The 20,475-nt window shown below is 41.5% G+C and overlaps 1 protein-coding gene across 2 annotated transcripts; it reads left to right on the top strand.

Annotated features, from left to right (window-relative positions):
• Window positions 1-4,342: 4,342 nt before the first annotated feature.
• stard4 (StAR related lipid transfer domain containing 4) lies at window positions 4,343-15,999 on the top strand. Of its 2 annotated transcripts, none has more exons than XM_080763205.1 (7): window positions 4,343-4,392; window positions 5,623-5,734; window positions 9,332-9,381; window positions 10,482-10,608; window positions 14,023-14,137; window positions 15,009-15,220; window positions 15,667-15,999. In XM_080763205.1, exons 2-7 carry the CDS (start codon window positions 5,630-5,632, stop codon window positions 15,679-15,681), a joined length of 624 nt encoding a protein of 207 aa, XP_080619331.1. In that variant the 5' UTR covers window positions 4,343-4,392; window positions 5,623-5,629; the 3' UTR covers window positions 15,682-15,999. The 2 variants fall into 2 exon arrangements, with proteins under 2 accessions (XP_080619331.1, XP_080619330.1); XM_080763204.1 differs by having other exon boundaries at window positions 15,359-15,999.
• Window positions 16,000-20,475: the final 4,476 nt, after the last annotated feature.

Here is a 20,475-nt window from a genome sequence, read left to right as displayed (position 1 = left end):
AAAGACAAAATATCAAAACAACTTACTTGATGTATTTCCAGTCATGAACCGGGCACTTGAGGCTAGAATACTCTTTTGGAAGAGTGAGTCGTCCGTAAGAGCTGTGACTGTGACCCTCTAGTCTGCTCTGCACAGGGACAGACCATCAGAGGAATGCGTGGAGAGATCTCCCATGTGACTCCCTACGGTGCGGCTTATAAGAGCAGGTACCGTCGGTAGTAGTCTCCAGCCAGGACACATGTACGTCAGATAAAACTGAACGTCCGTTTTTAATGAGTACAATGCAATGCTCGAGAAACACGTACGTCACTGTCCAAAGATGTAGGCCTGTGACGGGAATCGGGGTGGGCACAACACGTGCGCGTCTGCCTGCCTGCTGTGACTGCATGCAGGTCTCCAATGAATTTAAACGACCGAATAAATATAGCCATATAGCATGAGAGAAAGATGACAGAAAGACTATAGCCTAATTAGGCTAGAATCTAGACGTTAAACATTACCCATGCACCTTCCAGCAATTCAAATACAGTTTGAACGAATATTTCCGACTTCCCCACTGCGGGTTTCAGTGAGTTGGGGTCAACTTAATGACTTCACCTGCCTGAAGTGATCTAATTAAAGTCTTGACAAAACTGTCAGGAAACCAATTAGGGTAGACTAGCTCAGCTGTGGAGCGTTGGAGAGAGCTCTAGCGATATCGTCTGCATCATGGATATAGTGGTGTTGGGAAATCTAAAAATGCCTGTGCGGAATAAAATATAAACTATTAGGCGCTGAAGACAGGCTAAAACGTAAGTGCATCAAAGAAGGTGTATGCAAATCGTTCTCCATCTCCACCCACACATGCACAGCGCTGTCAATATGACGTTAAGTGCCTCCTATATTTTAAATTAAATGTCAACAGATTTTATGAGGATTATACTGTGCTTAAACGTTTAACTTGGCATTCCATTGTGACAATTAATAGAGCTTTTCAGGTAGACTATATATAGTGTATAACTTGTGATATTTTTTAATTATAGGCCTACTAAAAAGTGACTGCTTATATTCTAGTACTAATCATTGCCTTAGAGTGTTTGTTCAATACATGTACCTACTCAGTCTACCGGTAGACTAGTGAATAAACTAAACATACATTTTCGACAATTACAGCATATTCTAAGTAATAACAATAAATAAACAATAAAGTCATGTTTTTAATTGAACTGTTAGATGTGTACTGTGATTGGCTGGTTTTCTCATTCCAATGGCTATAGATGGCAGATGGCTGAGTAACATTCCACGCCTCTCAAGCTGCATAATACTGGCTCAATATTGAGACTGAGCCTGTGTGAGGTGATGGTCTTAATTACAAAACATCATAAGCAAAATTAATGTATTAAGAACTTTGTATCTATACCACACTAACTATATACCTTTACCTACTATACCTATCAATACTAACAAGCAGCTGTTGTTGGCAGGTCATATGTTGTTGGAGAGAGGGGGGAGGGAGGGAGAGGGAGAGCATGGGGAGAGATAAAGAGGGAGGGGAGGGAGAGATCTATCCAAGTCCCATCCAAAACATGACATAGACTAGAATAGTTTTCTACTTGCAATGGGTAACACATTCTAAATAAATGCAATTACAGTACTTCCCTATACAGTTACACATACGACACACACATTTTGTACCAGTTTGGATGATGTTTGGACAAACTCTGTAGGAGTATAGTAGCAGGAGGAAACTTGTCAGGAGGAAATGGGGGAGTTGCGTAATGATCCAAGGATTCCAAGGAAAAACATCATTTGGAATTTAGGCCTATGACCTACGGTTTAAGAGTTATAGGCCAAAATATCTGCCTGTTAGCGCCCTTTAGCCATTATAGCATTTCTTCCATGGCCTAGTCACCATGCAGTGAAGCAAAGTTTCACAGCAAATTGAACCTGATGATAAATAGACATTCTGTATGGTTTGGAGGGTTAAGAATGTTCAAAGGGATCATTACCTTTAGTCTTATTTGAGTTGTTCATAGTAGTAACCTCAACTGTGTCAATATTACCGTAAACTGTGATTATCATCAACGTACTCAAAGCTGATTGCAACGCCCTGTGCTGCCCAGGATCTTGGTACGGAAAGATAAAGGTCAGGTCATCCAGAAGCTCTCTCTCTCCGTTGATAAAGATAAAGGTCAGGTCATCCAGAAGATCTCTCTCTCCCTTGCGGGGAGTGACCTGAAGGCTGAAGTAAAAAACAAACAAAGCGTTCGCTCTGAAAGAATATATATTCAAAGATTTGTGCCGCATTTCTACGATTTTTCAAAAATAGGCAAATAGCAGTCCTACAAGCTCGTAAACTGTTTACTTTACTCTATATGTCTCAGAATGCAAAAAACAATTTATTGAACTCTGTATTCTCTTCTCATATTTGGCTCCACGTCACGCTCGCTAATTTTAACTAAATATTCTAGACTCAAGATTTCCCTAGCTATCAACTATGTTCCTGATTTGAGACATTTTGTTCACAATGGGCCCCTCCTGCAAACTTAGTCTAACGTGAGTAGGGCTCTTCCTTAGCTATAATAAAACTACAATGTTCTTTCCACAGGTTCGCTGGGAAACATGTGTATGCAGTGCACACAGACAGTTTTGAAGTTGCTTGATTCAATATTAAGATATACATTAATTTGTGTACAGTACAGCACTTTAGCCCTGTACTGTACATACAGTAAAAAATGGACAATAAGTAATTATAAAAGATGACTTGAAATGGAATACTATTAGCTTGACTATAGGAACACAGCCGATTAGTCAAAGTATGTATTCTGATGACGGATTACAGCGTGCGTGCATGCGTGTGTGTGTGTGTGTGTGTGTGTGTGTGTGTGTGTGACGTGTGCGTGCGTGCGTGTGTGCATGTGTGTGACGTGTGCGTGCGTGCGTGTGTGTGTGTGTGTGTGTGCATGTGTGTGACGTGTGCGTGCGCGTGTATGTGTGTGCGCGTGTGTGTGCCAGATGTGCCATGGCTTGTCTTTGATGTTCTCCAGACAAACTTAAAGCAACTGTGACACCTTGATTTAAGACGTTTCTCACATCCATCTTGTTGGCAAAAAACAGGATGGGAATTCTCCTGTGTTTAATGTCACAAATTAACAATCGTATCTTTTGGTATATATAATATATATATATATATATATATATATATATATATATATATATATATATATATATATGTATATATGGAATAGACTATGTGACAACCAGGAATAGTCTGGTGACCACTGGAGAGGCGGGTGACAGCCGGAATGTAGACGGCACCCCGGGAGCAGGATGGGGCCTTTAGGAGAGCCATTCGAGCCGCAAGTGGAGCCTGCAGTGCTATACCTTTGCCCAGGTGGAGCCTGCAGAACCATTGCGGCTCAAGAATCCACCACTCCTGAATGAAGTGTCTGGTTCTGGGAGTCTGGTGCAACGCACCCACAGAGCCTAGTCCCTCCACTTGCGAGAATTGTGCCTCCCAGTCCCGGCAGAGTAGTTCCGGAGTGGTCCCAATGGATTCTGTGGCCCTGGTCTTTCCCTATAGGGTCTGATCGAGGGTAGCTACTGGGATGTCATGTAAGTCGGGACTATGATGTTCGCAAGACCCGAAACCCCGTTGACCTTGGGACACATCACTGAGGATACGTCCCAGTTGCATGAATCCATGCGATGTATTTTCGTTCTGAGGTATTCTATTTATAGTGACTCATAGGAACAGACTATGTGAGAACCAGGTGTAGTCTGGTGACAGCCGGAATGTATTACAAGTATTGAGGGTTTGTTAAATATCTGAAAACAAACATAACAATTTTAACATTAATCCAATATGTAGAGCTGCTTGCTTCACCACCTCTCTCTCAGCTAAGGCCCATTAGCGCTCTCCACTGGCCACTGCAGGCATGACCACGAGCACATTAGAATCAGAATATATTTTATTGTCACAGCCTCAGGTGTATGGATTAGGAATTATGGATTGGTTAGCAGTGAATGATTTATTATTACTCAGAATATAGAGATATTTAGCAGTTATATTAACAAATTGGGGATTGAATGGATCATCCATTCAATAAACAATAAACACTCTGAATCTCTGGTTTGAGCATGAGTCGCTCAAAACGAACGCACCCCGGCATGGAACACTGTGGTTCGATCCCCGCCCACGGCAAACAGAACCAACCAGCGACGAGAAAACAATACCACGTGCTCGTCTGCTGGCTGATTGGCAATTGGTCAGAAATGTGACCATTCGGCTAGCAGAAAACACCCCCACCTGACCTTTACGTATATGCTGTTCGTCTGCTGATTGGCTGAGGCGATGCCACATGTTTACATCTGTGAGGAAAAATACGAGTAAAAAAAGAAGGGAAATTAAAGGTATGTAAACGCAGTTTATATGCTATAATACGGTATGCTTTATAATTTAAATGAATTAATTCGATTGTTAGGCTATAGACCAGCGATTATGTGCAATTTATATAATGTGGCGTTTTCTGTTTGTTGTGTGGGATCTAGATCACACAGCAAACAGAAGACGCCAGTAAAGATACAACAGCTGTTGTATCTTTACTGTACTATGTCCAAATTGTAATTGTCCATGTGTGTTTTTAGTTCACTGTGTATGTGAGTGTGAGGCCGGTATGTTATGTCACTGTACTGTATGTTGTCTCCAAGCACAAATAGCTGTCCAAGAATCAATCCAAATGTATATACAAATCATCAGATGTAACTATTTGCTGGGCCTATAAAAGGAGGAAATAAACATAGCCACGTCACCAACACTGCTCGCAATGCTGCCTCTTAATTTTCAACAACCTGTAAAGAAAACATATTTTAAGTTGACCTCACCTCAGTGCTACAATACACTTATATGAGGTGTAGCAGAGACACACAAGGACATAATATAATGATAAATACATTCATACAATTTACAACATAGCAGGGCCTATATTACATTACACAACCAAAATGACTATAACAACAAGATAATGAATAAAGCTATGTCATCTATGTGTCTTTTAGGACTTATGTCACCAGCATGGTGTAACATGGCTGCTCAACAAGGCTGCCCTTGTTCTTTAAAAGTGCAACCTGATAATTGCTTCCTCTCAAAGTTATCCACACCTTCTGATCACACATGCTTGTGCCCTGTGAAGGAAAGGAAAGGAAAGTTACCATGTTTACCTGCAGGGTAACTGGACTAAGCTCAAGAACTTGTTTACAGCCAGGCCCTGCTCATAGAACATTTCATGGTAGAGGTTCAATGCCTTGCTCAAGGGCACTTCAGCGGTGGTAATTTTAACGTGCCAGTCCTATAGCGACCTTCCGATATCAAGACCGCTCCGCAAACCGTTCGGCTACTGCTGCCCCTACTGTGCTTATTTTGATGCATATAAAAAGAAATGAGAGCCACATATTCATTTGATCCACAGGGTGTGTCTTCACTTTATTTTATTTTACAGAAAGATTTAGTGAAAATGTTTTTGTTTTACTGGGGGACAATAAGTCATCTGGTGTTGGGGAATGGCCCTCATAATCCTCCCCCCATAACACAGACTCTGAACTCTGTTCGGTCAGTGAGTTGTGTCTGTCTGTACTGTTTTTCAGGGACATAATGGGGTATGATGAAGATGTTGAGGCCCTGACTACCAAACTGGAAAATACTTTAATCTCCTATCACAGTCTGGAGGCGGATCAGTGGAGGGTTGCCAAGATGACGGTAAGTGGGACTGGGAAGCGCATGCTGTAGATCGGAGGTTCCCAACCACTCGTACTGGTACCAATATTTACATTACTGCAGGTAGCCAGTTCTTCTGACCATGCTGAAAATAAATGAGCATGATGGCACACCTAGCCAAAAGATTTGAGAACGGATTAATCACATTAGAAATATAATCGGCTGTGCAGACAGAGTTTTGTCAGAGCGGAAGCATTATTGGCTTAGGAATGGAACAAAAAGGGCAGGTACAGTATATGCTCCTGTATTTTTTAACATCAGTTATTATGGTTATTATGGTTCTCAACGGGCATGAAAATTAAGGCCCAACTATATCTTTCTGTGGCTCCAGATGATCCCTGTGCTTTAGACCCGCTGTTGACCTGTCTGTCTATAGCAGTGGTAACCAACCTTTTCAAGCCCAAGAGCCCATTTTATTCCCAATTGTAAGCCAAGATCTACCACTAAAACGTGTTAGAAAAAACACAAAGACTAAAGCTTAAATTAGAATAAATTCTTATAGTAAGTTATATTATCGATGTCAAATAATATTAAAACAAATTAGAAATAATTAGTATTAGAAATATTTTGTTTCTCATTTCAATGAATATTCACATTGGCAGATGTTCAAATGACATGACATGACTCTATAGCATCAAATGTTGGATGAGTGAGAACTTTCTCAAGCTAAATTAGGATAAGACAGAAGTTCTCTGTATAATAGGTTCTAGTGAGCAGAAAGAATCAATAATAAGCAGACTTGGCAACCTTGACTGTAGAAAGTAACAGTACAGTAAAGAACCTGGGGGTCATTATTGATTCTGAATTTAATTTGAATTCACACATTAATCATGTTACCAAGATTGCCTTTTTTCACCTTAGAAATATTTCACGAATCAGAGCCTATTTGTCTTTAAACGATGCAAAAACGCTAATCCACACCTTTGTTTTTTCTTGGCTTGACTACTGCAATGCACTTTTTTCTGGACTGCCTAAAACAACTGACAGATTACAACTTGTCCAAAATGCAGCAGCCAGAGTTTTAACTAGAACTAAGATGAGAGAACATATTACTCCAGTTTTGGCTTCACTGCACTGGCTTCCAGTTGTTTTTAGGATTCTTCCTACCTACTTGACTGCCTGCCTAAATATGTCCCAAACCGCCCCCTAAGGTCTTCCACTGCTGTCCTGCTCGCTTTGCCTAAAAAAATGGCAACTAAAAAATACGGGGAAGCAGCTTTTTGCTTCTACGGGCCGACGGCATGGGACAAACTCCATACACTGTACCTTCGACAGGCAGCCTCTGTAGACATTTTTATAGCACAGCTCAAGACCCACTTCTACACCATTGCTTTTAATTGATCTTTTATTTTTTGTTATTCATGTCCTCACTGTATTGCATTACTGCTTGCTTTTTAATGTTTATGCCTTGCTTTTCTTTTTTTCTCATTGCTCTGTAAAGCACTTTGAAGCTGCATTTCATGTCATGAAAGGTCCTATACAAATAAAGTTTTATTATTATTATTATTAGACTACAACCTATCAAACCATAACCCTAACCTCCCACGGGGCAGCACACCTAAACCTAACCTTAACCCTCTCCCAACCCTTAACGCACCCCTCACCAACCTTAATCCGGTCGTCTTAACGCACCCCTCACCAACCTTAATCCGGTCGTCTTAACGCACCCCTCACCAACCTTAATCCGGTCGTCTTAACGCACCCCTCACCAACCTTAATCCACATGCTATGTCTAACCAATGCTATGTCTAACCACTAATTAGTGGACTAGCATTAGCATAGATTTTAGGCCTGACCCGGCCCTAAAATGTCGGGCCGGGTCGGTTTTGGGCAGAACTTGAGAACTATCACAGCGTGAAAGTGAAACGCCAGTCAGCACCATCTTCATAATAGTAAATATACACAAACGGACAGAACAGAACAATTTTTTTTTATTATTATAAAGATTTTCAATATATATAATTTTTTTCATGGAGCCCGAGGCATACATTTTAGCCCATTTAGGCCTGACTAGAAAATTCTTCTAAATCCTCCAGTTTTCTGAAATAAATATTTTCACGATTTTTCAAAAATAACAGACCTACAAGCTCGTAGCGCGCCACTCGCTGGTGCGCTATGAGCTTGTAGATCTGCTATTTTTCAATAGCTAAATTATAACATAATGTTTAAAACACCAAAAGGGGTTCCCGCCCCGAATGGGTTAGGGTTGGGCCTGATCGGGTTCGGGCAGAGTTTCAGAACTCTACTTCAGCATAAAAAGGTTGAGAACCAATGCTGTAGATCAGAGGTTCCAACCACTGGTACCACCAGTGGTTGGAACCTCTGGTACCACTGGTGGTATTTGAGCACCCTCTGGTGGTACTCAGAGGAGTCGCCCCAAAAAAGGAGGAAAAAGACAAAAGTGGAATGAAATATTTATATTAACCCATTCTGACCGGGAACCCGTTTTGGTGTTAGCATCATGTTGTGCTTTAGCTATTGAAAAATAGCAGATCTACAAGCTCATAGCGCGCCACCGAGTCGCGCGCTACGAGCTTGTAGGTCTGCTATTTTTGAAAAATCGACAGAACGACTGACATTTTTAGAATCTGATCTCGGGTCAGAATGGGTTATTCAGACCAGTGTGTGTCCAGTGGAAACCTCGTATGAATCTGATCTCAGGTCAGAATGGGTTAATACAGCTAGTTCTTCTGACCAAGCAATTGGTTGAAATAGGCTCTCCAGCTGTGCTGAATAATGAGCATGACAGCACACCTAGCCGCTAATAGAATATTTGAGAACGGATTAATCACATTCAATCAGTTGATGATATCAGCTGATTAGTGATTAGACAGTTTTGTCAGAGCAGCAGCATTATTGGCTTAGGAATGGAACAAAATATATACGCAGCAGGTATACGCTGGTGTATTTTAACATCAGTTATTATGGTGGTACTGAATATCTTCTGAGGTTGTACTTCACTATTAAATGATGTAGAATAGATGACGGGACAGTCCGGTTCTATTCTGCCTGGAGAGGAGTTGTTTCGGTGTCATCTCGACACTGTCCTGTCTTGGCTATATTAATAATAATAATAATAATATCTCAAACATATATAGCGCTTTTCTGATTACCCAAAGACGCTTTACATGGGGGGGTCTTCTCTTTACAGAGAACGACACAAATAAAAACAACTTTAATAGAAAAAAAAGAAATAATCGCTAGAAGCTAAAAAACATTAAAAGACAGTGAAAAGGGTTAGCTAGGGAAGGCAATGTTGAAGAGGTGGGTCTTGAGGGCGGTTTTGAAGGTTTGGAGGGTGGGGAGGGCATTCCACAAGGTTGGGGCAGCAAAGGCAAATGCTCTGTCACCCCATGTCCGGAGTTTGGTCTTGGGGACGTCGAGGAGGTTTGCGTCACCAGACCTGAGGGAGCATGAGGGAGGGGACATGATGTTTGAGGAGGTCACAGAGGTATGGGGGAGCCAGGTTGTGTAGTGCTTTGTAGGTGGTCAGGAGTGTTTTGAAGTGTATTCTCTGTTTGACCGGTAGGTAGCCAGTGGAGCTCATTGCTGGCTAACCTCCTGCTTCTTGTGTTTCAGAAGGACGTAACCGTCTGGCGGAGAGCGTCTGAAGAATTCCACGGCTACCTGTAAGAAAAGCTTGTCCATTTGGCATCATTGAAAAACTAATTTCTCCTTTTGGAATATTGTTAGTAATATGTTTTCAGAATAATTTCATAATATGTTTTCCTCTTTGCATCATTTTTGGGAGGCTCTTTGGGCATAAATTCATTGTTTTAAAGGACAATAGCCGTTACCTAGCGTCCAGACAGATTTTCTCTGCTGAATGAGCTGGATTCCAGGCTACTGTATAGTATTAGTTAGTCCGGGAAGCCATTGGATTCCATGCATTTCAGTAAGGTTAAGGTATGAAAATGAAAGTCACCTTGCGGGAGGCGGTCTTTTTTTTTTCCGACAGCATTCTAGCCGACGGGGCAACGATCCGATCCGCAGCGGGGGGACATTCGCTGCGATGCGAAAAAGCGATGGTCTGACATGCACTGCTCCCGTGCTTGCGGTTAGGGTTAGGTTAGGATTGAGGTTTCGGATCAATATGCTGTCGGAAAAAAGACCTGCACCCCACCTTGCAGGGTCTTGAAAATCACTTGGGACAAGTCTTCCAATAACCTTAAATGATATAATTATAAGTAAGTAAGTAGGTCTGTGTGACCTCTGTGTGTCTTATTGTCTGTATCAGCCGAGCAACAAGGTCCCATATGCTCTATCCCCTGCCCCTAGTACTTACTGCATGTCTTAGTTACCCATGCAGTGATTGATAATCATAATTATGATGATTTGGCACCAGGATGAAACCCAGAACTATGAGATCTACCGACTGAGATACCTAGACGGTGGACACATTATCTGTGTTTTTGTTATCGTTGCCTATTGAGTAAGAAAAAAATAATTGCTGAAGGAATAACAGACCAGATATGGACCTGATGAAGGTTCTTCATATCTGGATTCAATCCAGATTGGATCCATTATTTTAAAGTGGACCAATAATTATCCGGATGTATTTATGAACACAAGTTCATAAATAGTTATGAAAGTGGGTGTCAGCAGGTGTAACTTAAATTCTGCTTGTAAATCACAGAATATATCAACAAACACCCCACAAGTTCCTTGGTACTGCAAGACCTATTATGTTTGGTTTTCAAGTTTTCAAGTATTCTGCTGCTTCTTCCAGGTATAAAACTGAAGGTTTGGTCAAAGACAGTCCCAGCAGAATCATAGATTTTATCCGACCGGGCCCTTGTCGACTGCGATGGGACTCCCTGATGACTTCAATGGACATCGTCAATACCATTGATCAGGTAAGATAATAGTACTGCTAGTCACCACGGAGGTTGGCATTTGCCATTTGGAAAATGGTGGTTGATAAATTGCACCTAACTTTATTTGTTCAGACAACGAGAAAATAGAATTGAATCAATCCCCCAGAGTCCCCTCCTTTATTCTCTCCACATCAAATATATTTAGACTAAGGGGGTCCCTAGAGAGAGCAAGGAAAAGTATGGCCGACCCCTCCCACCCTGGCCACGGCCTCTTCACCATGCTCCCCTCTGGGAGAAGACTGCGGCTGCCGAAGGCTATGAAAGCCCGCCACAGACAAAGTTTTTTCCCCTCTGCTGCCAGGCTGCTCAATGACTCTGGCTTCCCTTCCACCCCTACCTCCTAGTGACACCGGCACTTTAATCACCGGCAACATTTGATGCACTATGAACTACTGTATATACCTGCACTTTATATTTATTTTCCTGCACGGTGTTGTCTTATGTCTGTCTATCTATTTGTGAAAAAAGAATCGAATGCACTCATGTTATGTCAAAACAAATTCCTATGTGTGTATACACAAATGGCTAAATAAAGGTATCTGAATCTGAATCTGAATCTGAATATACGCCCCAGGGACTATAAAATATCAATGTGGGACTTAAATTGATCTCAGCCGGGACGGTTTCGGGACTAGAGGAGTTCTTGCACTGAAAACGTGCATATTGTGCCTCACCTACGGGCAACATAAGACTAGCAGTGCTGCATGAATAATAACTATAATAAAGTAATGTTCCAACATAAGACTAGCAGTGCTGCATGAATAATAACTATAATAAAGTAATGTTCCAACATAAGACTAGCAGTGCTGCATGAATAATAATTATAATAAAGTATAATGTTCCAACATAAGACTAGCAGTGCTGCATGAATAATAACTATAATAAAGTAATGTTCCAACATAAGACTAGCAGTGCTGCATGAATAATAACTATAATAAAGTAATGTTCCAGTAACATAAGACTAGCAGTGCTGCATGAATAATAACTATAATAAAGTAATGTTCCAACATAAGACTAGCAGTGCTGCATGAATAATAACTATAATAAAGTAATGTTCCAACATAAGACTAGCAGTGCTGCATGAATAATAACTATAATAAAGTAATGTTCCAGTAACATAAGACTAGCAGTGCTGCATGAATAATAACTATAATAAAGTAATGTTCCAACATAAGACTAGCAGTGCTGCATGAATAATAACTATAATAAAGTAATGTTCCAGTAACATAAGACTAGCAGTGCTGCATGAATAATAACTATAATAAAGTAATGTTCCAACATAAGACTAGCAGTGCTGCATGAATAATAACTATAATAAAGTAATGTTCCAACATAAGACTAGCAGTGCTGCATGAATAATAACTATAATAAAGTAATGTTCCAGTAACATAAGACTAGCAGTGCTGCATGAATAATAACTATAATAAAGTAATGTTCCAGTAACATAAGACTAGCAGTGCTGCATGAATAATAACTATAATAAAGTAATGTTCCAACATAAGACTAGCAGTGCTGCATGAATAATAACTATAATAAAGTAATGTTCCAACATAAGACTAGCAGTGCTGCATGAATAATAACTATAATAAAGTAATGTTCCAACATAAGACTAGCAGTGCTGCATGAATAATAACTATAATAAAGTAATGTTCCAGTAACATAAGACTAGCAGTGCTGCATGAATAATAACTATAATAAAGTAATGTTCCAGTAACATAAGACTAGCAGTGCTGCATGAATAATAACTATAATAAAGTAATGTTCCAACATAAGACTAGCAGTGCTGCATGAATAATAACTATAATAAAGTAATGTTCCAGTAACATAAGACTAGCAGTGCTGCATGAATAATAACTATAATAAAGTAATGTTCCAGTGGCACCAACAACACACCAACATAAGACTAGCAGTGCTGCATGAATAATAATTATAATAAAGTGGCACCAGCAACACTTTCACTGCATAGAGAAACCCACAAATGTAGCAGTCAGAAAAATGCTGCGTTATTTGAAGAGGAGAAAAAAATGTATAAAACAATAAAATAACAGACAGAGCGCTCCCTGCAGCACAAGGAGATGTACCCCTCCCTTTTCCACATCATTTATTTCAGCCAAAAGTTAATATACTGTATGTAAGGAAATTGTCGCAAATTAATACTGTACATGTATTGTACATATACAGTATATATGTATGTAGTACTGTACGCCGACAGCAGTACAAGCAGTGGCTCTCAACAGCCTGTGGATGGAACAACGTGGTGGATGCAGCGTCACCGTCACAGAATGTTCCCTTTTTAATCAATGAAGGGTGGCTCCACTGCCCGCGTTGGGCGTGCGTGCCGCAACGCGCCCAAACGCGCCCAGTGGAGCCCTGGCGTAACACCCCACAATGACAACTTCGACCCACAAGTGTTCAGATCACGTGCATTGATCAGCCCTATATGTCTGAGCCTGAGGTTCTGACGCATGTCAGTGAAAAACGACCTAAATATTCTTTATTGTGACTGTGCTTTTACTTTACTTTTTTACAACTGGTGACCCCTCCAAAAACTTTGGTTACCCCTCTGGTGCTGATCTAAAGATTCTAAGAAGGCATTTACTTTATGTATCAAGGATTGATACTTTGATACCTATTATTATGATTCCTTGCCACTTTCAAAAACAATGCTGGAAGTCTTTAAATACGGTAACTATTATATGTTCTGCCCTCACATTAGTGTGAATGGTTTGAATGACACAAAATCGGGACTAGTGTATACCGTACATTCACTTTGGGAATGTTCAAATTGGATTTTGGGACGGTTACATTTAGTGTAGCGTTCAGAAATAACTATTTTGAGTGTGTGAGTTGATTCAACTTTACATTTGCCCACATTATCATCACAAATATCATCAAAACAGAGTTACATGTGCTGGACAATGAGAAAAGAAATCACACCACATGAAAATTATGAACAATTAAGTGTGCACTTTGAGCTTGCATGAAAGGCAGAAGAAAAAGTGAAAAACAGTATGTAGCACAAGTGATGGCTTTTGTAGTAACTGTAACCTGATGATTGAAATTAGGTAACAGTAATATCTTTCTTGCATTACAGAAAAATTTAATTACAGTGACAACTTTATTGTCTCCACCAGGGGGGGGAATTGGCCCGTTTTTAACAAAAAGCCACAAATCATTGAACACTGCAATTTACAGACTTTCCTACTAGGCTGAGGAATATATCCCACCCTTTTCACATTGGCCTATTATAGCGCCACCAGGAGGCCACAACCTGACCTGCGCCCAGAGGGGCACTTTATCTAGTTTTGTAATGTATTAGACTCAACAGTCTTATCAACAATATTGACTGAATGAATGCTGTATTTGTGTCTGTTTGTGACTGTTTGTCTACAGAGTAGGTGTGTGATGCGTTATGAAACAGCAGGTCAGCTGTGGGGTCTGATCTCTCCCAGGGAGTTTGTGGACCTGTCCTTCACCACGTCCTACAAGGCTGGTCTGCTGTCATGTGGTGAGATGGAACAAATAGATAACCACGTAAACCATCCTTTTCCCCCTCTACACCACATTTAATTGTCTGTTATTTTTGTGGATTGTTCACCTACAGTACAGGATGCTAGTGTTCATGTGGTTAATGGACCCTAACTTCATTCCCTTAGTTTAACCCATATAGGCCTGACGTCGAAATAAAAAAAACGTTTGCTCTGAAAGAATATTTATTCAAAGATTTGTGCCGCATTTTTACGATTTTTCTAAAGTCTGAAACCTTTTAACAATATCGCTAGCCATGTTTCCTTCATTAACTATGCAACCAGCCACAATAAAATATCACCACAATGTTACATTTTTAACCATTCACATTATGTGTATAGTATATCAATCAATCAACTTTATTTGTTCAGACTCAGGGTCCAATAAACAACAGACAACATAAAACACTACATACAGAGAAGAAACACCCCATAAACCCATAAAACATAATTTTTACAATAAACATTCATACCAGTGCTTCCAAAAAGCAGACCGGTACCTGGCGCTACTGAAGCTGGGGTTACATAGCAGCATAATGATACAGTTTTTAGACTCATTGAGCCGACACATGAATTTATACATTAGGTTTCTCAGTAGGGCATGAAAAGTGTAAACTCCCACACTACAGAACAGCTCACTAGCACTGCTCAGGCATGTTTGCCTGAGCATACAGTATACATATATGTTGATATCTGATATTTTCTGTTTTTACTTTCTCAATTTCTTTCCACCTTTTTCTTGAAATTGCAGTGGACGTAGAGCAAATGACTTCACACAGATGTGTGCATGTTTTTCAACCTGTGTTGTTCACTCAACTCGTCCGGGGGGGGGGCGTTCGTTTCGCTCCACAGGTGTGAGTGTGGACGAGTGTGGTGAGCGTCCAGGCGCCGTCCGAGGCTTCAACCATCCCTGCGGCTGGTTCTGTGTTCCTGCGTGTGATGGTGACGATGGCAGCCTGCTGACCGGTTACGTCCAGACCGAGCTGCGGGGAAAGATTCCTCAGAGTGCCGTGGACGCTGCCATGGGGAACACCTTAGTGAACTTCTACACAGACCTCAACAAGGTCCTCAGAGAATGACCCACTTATCTTCTACACAGACCTCAACAAGGTCCTCAGAGAATGACCCACTTATCTTCTACACAGACCTCAACAAGGTCCTCAGAGAATGACCCACTTATCTTCTACACAGACCTCAACAAGGTCCTCAGAGAATGACCCACTTATCTTCTGCTAACTGGCTCTACTCACCATGACCACTCCCATTAGTCCCAACTGGTGTTGCGATACTCCCATAGACGGGCCGTTGTAATCGAAGAACATTTATATATACGATATTGAATAATTTATTCCCGAAACCAACTTATAGTTAATTTGGAATTTGTTTAGGTGTAACCACAAGAACAAGAGGATCAACCAATAGTTCAAAACACCACTTGGTCCAAACATTGAACGAACAACGTGAGCTCTTATTGTCGTGACTCTCTTTCAAAGGGTCTGGTCCCAACAAGGTCCTCAGAGAATGACCCAGTTCTTCTGCTAACTGGCTCACCACGACCACTCCTTTAGTCCCAACTGGTGCTGTTGACAGTTGCGATACTCCAAGTAGACCGTCGTTGTAATCGAAGAACATTTATACATACGATATTGAATCATTTATTCCCGAAACCAATTTATAGTTAATTGTGTCGTGACTCTTTTAAAGGGTCTGGTCACCAACTACCTCCACTGAACGACTGGTTGCCTAGTAACAAACAACACATCATTGAATAATATTGTACAGATCAGTTATTATTATACATACTGTGTCACTTTTTCAATTAAACAAGTTATTTTTCTTTCAATGGTATATTTTTCACAATAACCACATTCCACATAATGTGTTATTTTACAACTTTGTCAAAAGCCCAGGGTAACTGGACTAAGCTCAAGAACTTGTTTACAGCCAGGCCCTGCTCATAGAACATTTCATGGTAGAGGTTCAATGCCTTGTCCAAGGGCCCTTCGGCGGTGGTAATTTTAACGTGCCGGTCCGGGGATACAAACTAGCGACCTACCGATATGAAGACCGCTCCGCAAACCGTTCGGCCACCGATGCCCTTATAAAATAGTAAATGCGTTTATATACTGCCTTTCATCAGGCCGAAGGCATGGGGAGAGAGTATGTTTAGTTGTCTCCACCAGGCCGAAGGCATGGGGAGAGAGTATGTTTTATTGTCTCCACCAGGCTGAAGGCATGGGGAGAGAGTATGTTTTATTGTCTCCACCAGGCCGAAGGCATGGGGAGAGAGTATGTTTAGTTGTCTCCACCAGGCCGAAGGCATGGGGAGAGAGTATGTTTAGTTGTCTCGACCAGGCCGAAGGCATGGGGAGAGAGTATGTTTAGTTGTCTCCACCAGGCCGAAGGCATGGGGAGAGAGTATGTTTAGTTGTCTCCACCAGGCCGAAGGCATGGGGAGAGAGTATGTTTAGTTGTCTCCACCAGGCCGAAGGCATGGGGAGAGAGTATGTTGTACACTCTGTCCGTGTGTGCGTCCGTCCGTTTGTTACCAGCTAATCTCCGGCACCGTTAACCCGGTCGATGCCAAATTTTGCACGCACACTCCCTGGATGCCAACGATGAACCTCTGCCCCAAATTCTCCGGAACGGCCAGTTATAGCGCCACCAGGAGGCCGACTTTTGTAAAAACACATTTTTGGATATTACTCCTCCAGATTCTGTCCAAAAAAAATCTCTATAGTCATGTGTTCAAGACGGATCTGTCCGATATTTCATATTCCATCCTAATTGTCTAACATTTAATTGGCTTTCAGAGTTTGCAGGATTGGCCCGTTTTGAACAAAAAGCCTCAAATCATGAACGCAGTGTGCAATTTACGTGAAATCTTTCACAGACTTTCCTACTAGGCTGAGGAATATATCACATTGGCCTATTGTAGCGCCACCAGGAGGCCGCAACCTGACCTGCCCTGGTGGAGAGCTGTGCCCCGAGGCAGAACGCTGAGTACACTATCTCAGGGAGGACCGGGGGTCGATCCTGGTATTCCCCAATCAGCCGCTCTACCTCCTAAGCCCACTGTCTGGCCCCGACACTTGCACCAAAATTATTATTTATAATGCACTTACTTAAGAGAAATACATACCGCTACTGAAAGCCTTGCTTTAAAAAAATGACCTTGGTGCTATAGGACACTAAAGCATTTGTTTTCGACTGGTACCGTACATTCGTGGCATTGTTTTGTCTTGGGAATCCCAGACAACAATGCTATGCCAAAAAGACTATTATTAAAATAGAAGTTACACAGTTAGGACTTTAATTCTAATGAGATTGGATGACATGGGGAACAGAAACGATCTTGCACTGATTATTTAAAAAAATCTATATACATTTTTATTCAAATACATTTATTTAGTTTTTATCTTTTATTTAAAAAAGAAAGGAAATGCACTCCTTTAGCATACTGTACATGTGTTTTGTTCCTATACTCTAGTGTGAATGTGAGGCTTCTAGAAATATTGATTCAAGGGTGTTTATTGTCAAACATACGGTACAGGTAGTTGCCTCATTATAGGCAGTGTAATCATTGCACTTCAAGCTACCTCAACAGTGTGTATAGCAATAAAATAAGTATGGAATAGAATAGGATATAAAGATCAAATACAATGTATAAAATGGATGTTAAATAAAGGTGAAATGTTCGGAATTAAGAGGAACAGACATGTAATCATTTATTAGAACACAAAAATGACATACTATAGTATGTTGTCTTTCATGGTTTAGACGACATATAGTATATCGTTTTTCTGGATTTATTGTCAAACCATGAAAAACACAAAACGACATACACCATTTCAACCATTTCATGGTTTTCGACGACATCATTTTCGACGTTAAAACAAGGTGAAAATCACGACATGCTATAGTTCATTGTTTTCGATGATATATCGTATTTAGTTTATGATTTTCGACAATTAAAATCATGAAAATCATAAACCTTTTTGAATCGTCAAGCCATTTCGACGATTAAAAAAAAGTGATGATTTCTTTTGAGTGGTGCAGCCACTCCAAGGAACAACAATGTGTGTCTGTCTGTCTGTCCCCATGTTTAGTACCTACAGGTGACAACGTGGCGCTGTTGAGCTTCACACTGCACAGCTGCATGATGGGAAGCTGAGTTTTTAGCTGCCATTACGTGATTTCCCGTGTGACAGTACAGTATACTACCTATACTGTAGGTAGCCCCCGGTTTATTTCCACGACAGTGATGCGGTCAGGAACGAGACGTAGTCGAGTTCCGCGAGCATCACTGAAGTAGATTATGATATAGCTTAATAATTTCAAGGATCCCCAATTTGATATGCATCAGGCCTCAGACCTGCATTTGATACAATTATTTTTACGTCTGGGACCCAGAAATCTACCATGTAAAATCCTGGGGGCCCTATTTTAACAGCTGAACCTTGGTGCATGGTCTTAGCTTGTCTTAGCATTTTCAGTTTGTTGTTAAAGAATCCCAATGCGTTCCGTTAAGTAGGCCTACTGCTAGTACTAGAGCTGCACTGAAAATATATATTTTTTGTTTCTTTTCTATTTATTTATTTTTAACACATTATTTTGCCCGGTGCCAATTGCCTATAGCTGTAATCCTGGGCGCTCTCCCTCTGCCTACCTGGGGAGAGCCCGGGACTAAGCTCATGCTTGTGAGCAGGCTGCTTCTTATCACCCGACGGGGGGAACCTTTTGTGTCAACGATTGCGACACATTGTGAGCTTGTAGATCTGTTATTTTAGCTTCTTTGGGGTTTCTGCCCGACAGCTATGATTGCACATCCTCAATAACAAATGGAGTCCTGTCCTCCATGACATCCCAAAAGGACAATTAAAAAAAACGGGGGGAAAAAAAAACTTTGATAAAAAAGGGGGTCCCGTATGGTCATGAAGTCGACCATCTGGACGACAAAGCACTTTTTTTTTAATCCTTCTGGTTTGGGGCAGAACATGCTGTCCTTAGACGAGGGCACTCTGAACTACGCTCCTCCACTTCAACCTCTTGTAATAAAGGCTTACCTTCTTGTGGTGGACACTTTCTGTGTCCTTGAGCATGATGTCCATTGAACGCTGGCTCGGTGGTCCTCAGTTCCTCCGCCTTCCTCTTCTCCTCCCGTCCTCCTCGTCTCTGCCCCCTCCCATGTCCCGTTCGCTCCCTCCTTCTTTCTATGAATATGAATACATGAATATTATTCATCACGTCGTGACTATGTTTGGTTTACTTTTTGCAAGTGACCTTTTTTGCCTTGTTTAGGAGTCATCGCCAAGGCTTGACTTGCACGTCTGCAGGTCTGTAACTCTAAGAATGTGTTACCGGGTACTTGAAATCACTGCTCTAGTCTACAGGAACCGCCTTCCTGGCATTCCTTTGGGAGGATGTTACCACCAGCTTCAATCTCTCTCTTGGCCTTTTTAACAGTTGGGAGAGGTCAGAGGTCAACTTGACTTGGCCTTTTAGCAGCTGGGAGAGGTCAGAGGTCAACTTGACTTGGCCTTTTAGCAGCTGGGAGAGGTCAGAGGTCAACTTGACTTGGCCTCAGTTATAATTGGGTAGGTTTGAGGATCAACCTCAGCGTCTTCCGTGTCAGATTCAGGTCTGTAACTCTAAAGGGTCTGGGGTCCAACAGTTGGAATGCACAGGTCTGTCTGTGGAGGTCTGTAACTCTAAAGGGTCTGGGGTCCAACAGTTGGAATGCACAGGTCTGTCTGTGGAGGTCTGTAACTCTAAAGGGTCTGGGGTCCAACAGTTGGAATGGACCCTCACAGGTCTGTGGAGCTACAGTAAATAGGTCTGTAACTCTAAAGGGTCTGGGGTCCAACAGTTGGAATGGACCCTCACAGGTCTGTGGAGCTACAGTAAATAGGTCTGTAACTCTAAAGGGTCTGGGGTCCAACAGTTGGAATGGACCCTCACAGGTCTGTGGAGCTACAGTAAATAGGTCTGTAACTCTAAAGGGTCTGGGGTCCAACAGTTGGAATGCACAGGTCTGTCTGTGGAGGTCTGTAACTCTAAAGCTAAATGAAGGAGTTGACATTGATTCAGGACTAGACATGGAATGAGAGTGGGTGTAGTGGCTCCCAGAAGCCTCTAGGGGTCGTGGATTCCCTCTCTGGTGGATGTGGTGGTCTTCGAGGAACCGGCAGAACATCGAGAGCAGTGGTTCTCAAATGTAAGGATCCCCATAACACTGAGTGTATAGATGGAACCAAATGGACCCTTAAGGTTCTCTTGCCCCATAAGGGCCCCACTTTGAGAACCTCTGGATCATCTT

This window comes from Protomyctophum bolini, assembly GCF_963924005.1.
Source record: "Protomyctophum bolini genome assembly, chromosome: 1".
NCBI classification, from domain to species: Eukaryota; Metazoa; Chordata; class Actinopteri; order Myctophiformes; family Myctophidae; genus Protomyctophum; species Protomyctophum bolini.
The sequence above is the reverse complement of the archived record's forward strand: the minus strand, read 5'-3'. Positions and strand labels throughout refer to the sequence as shown.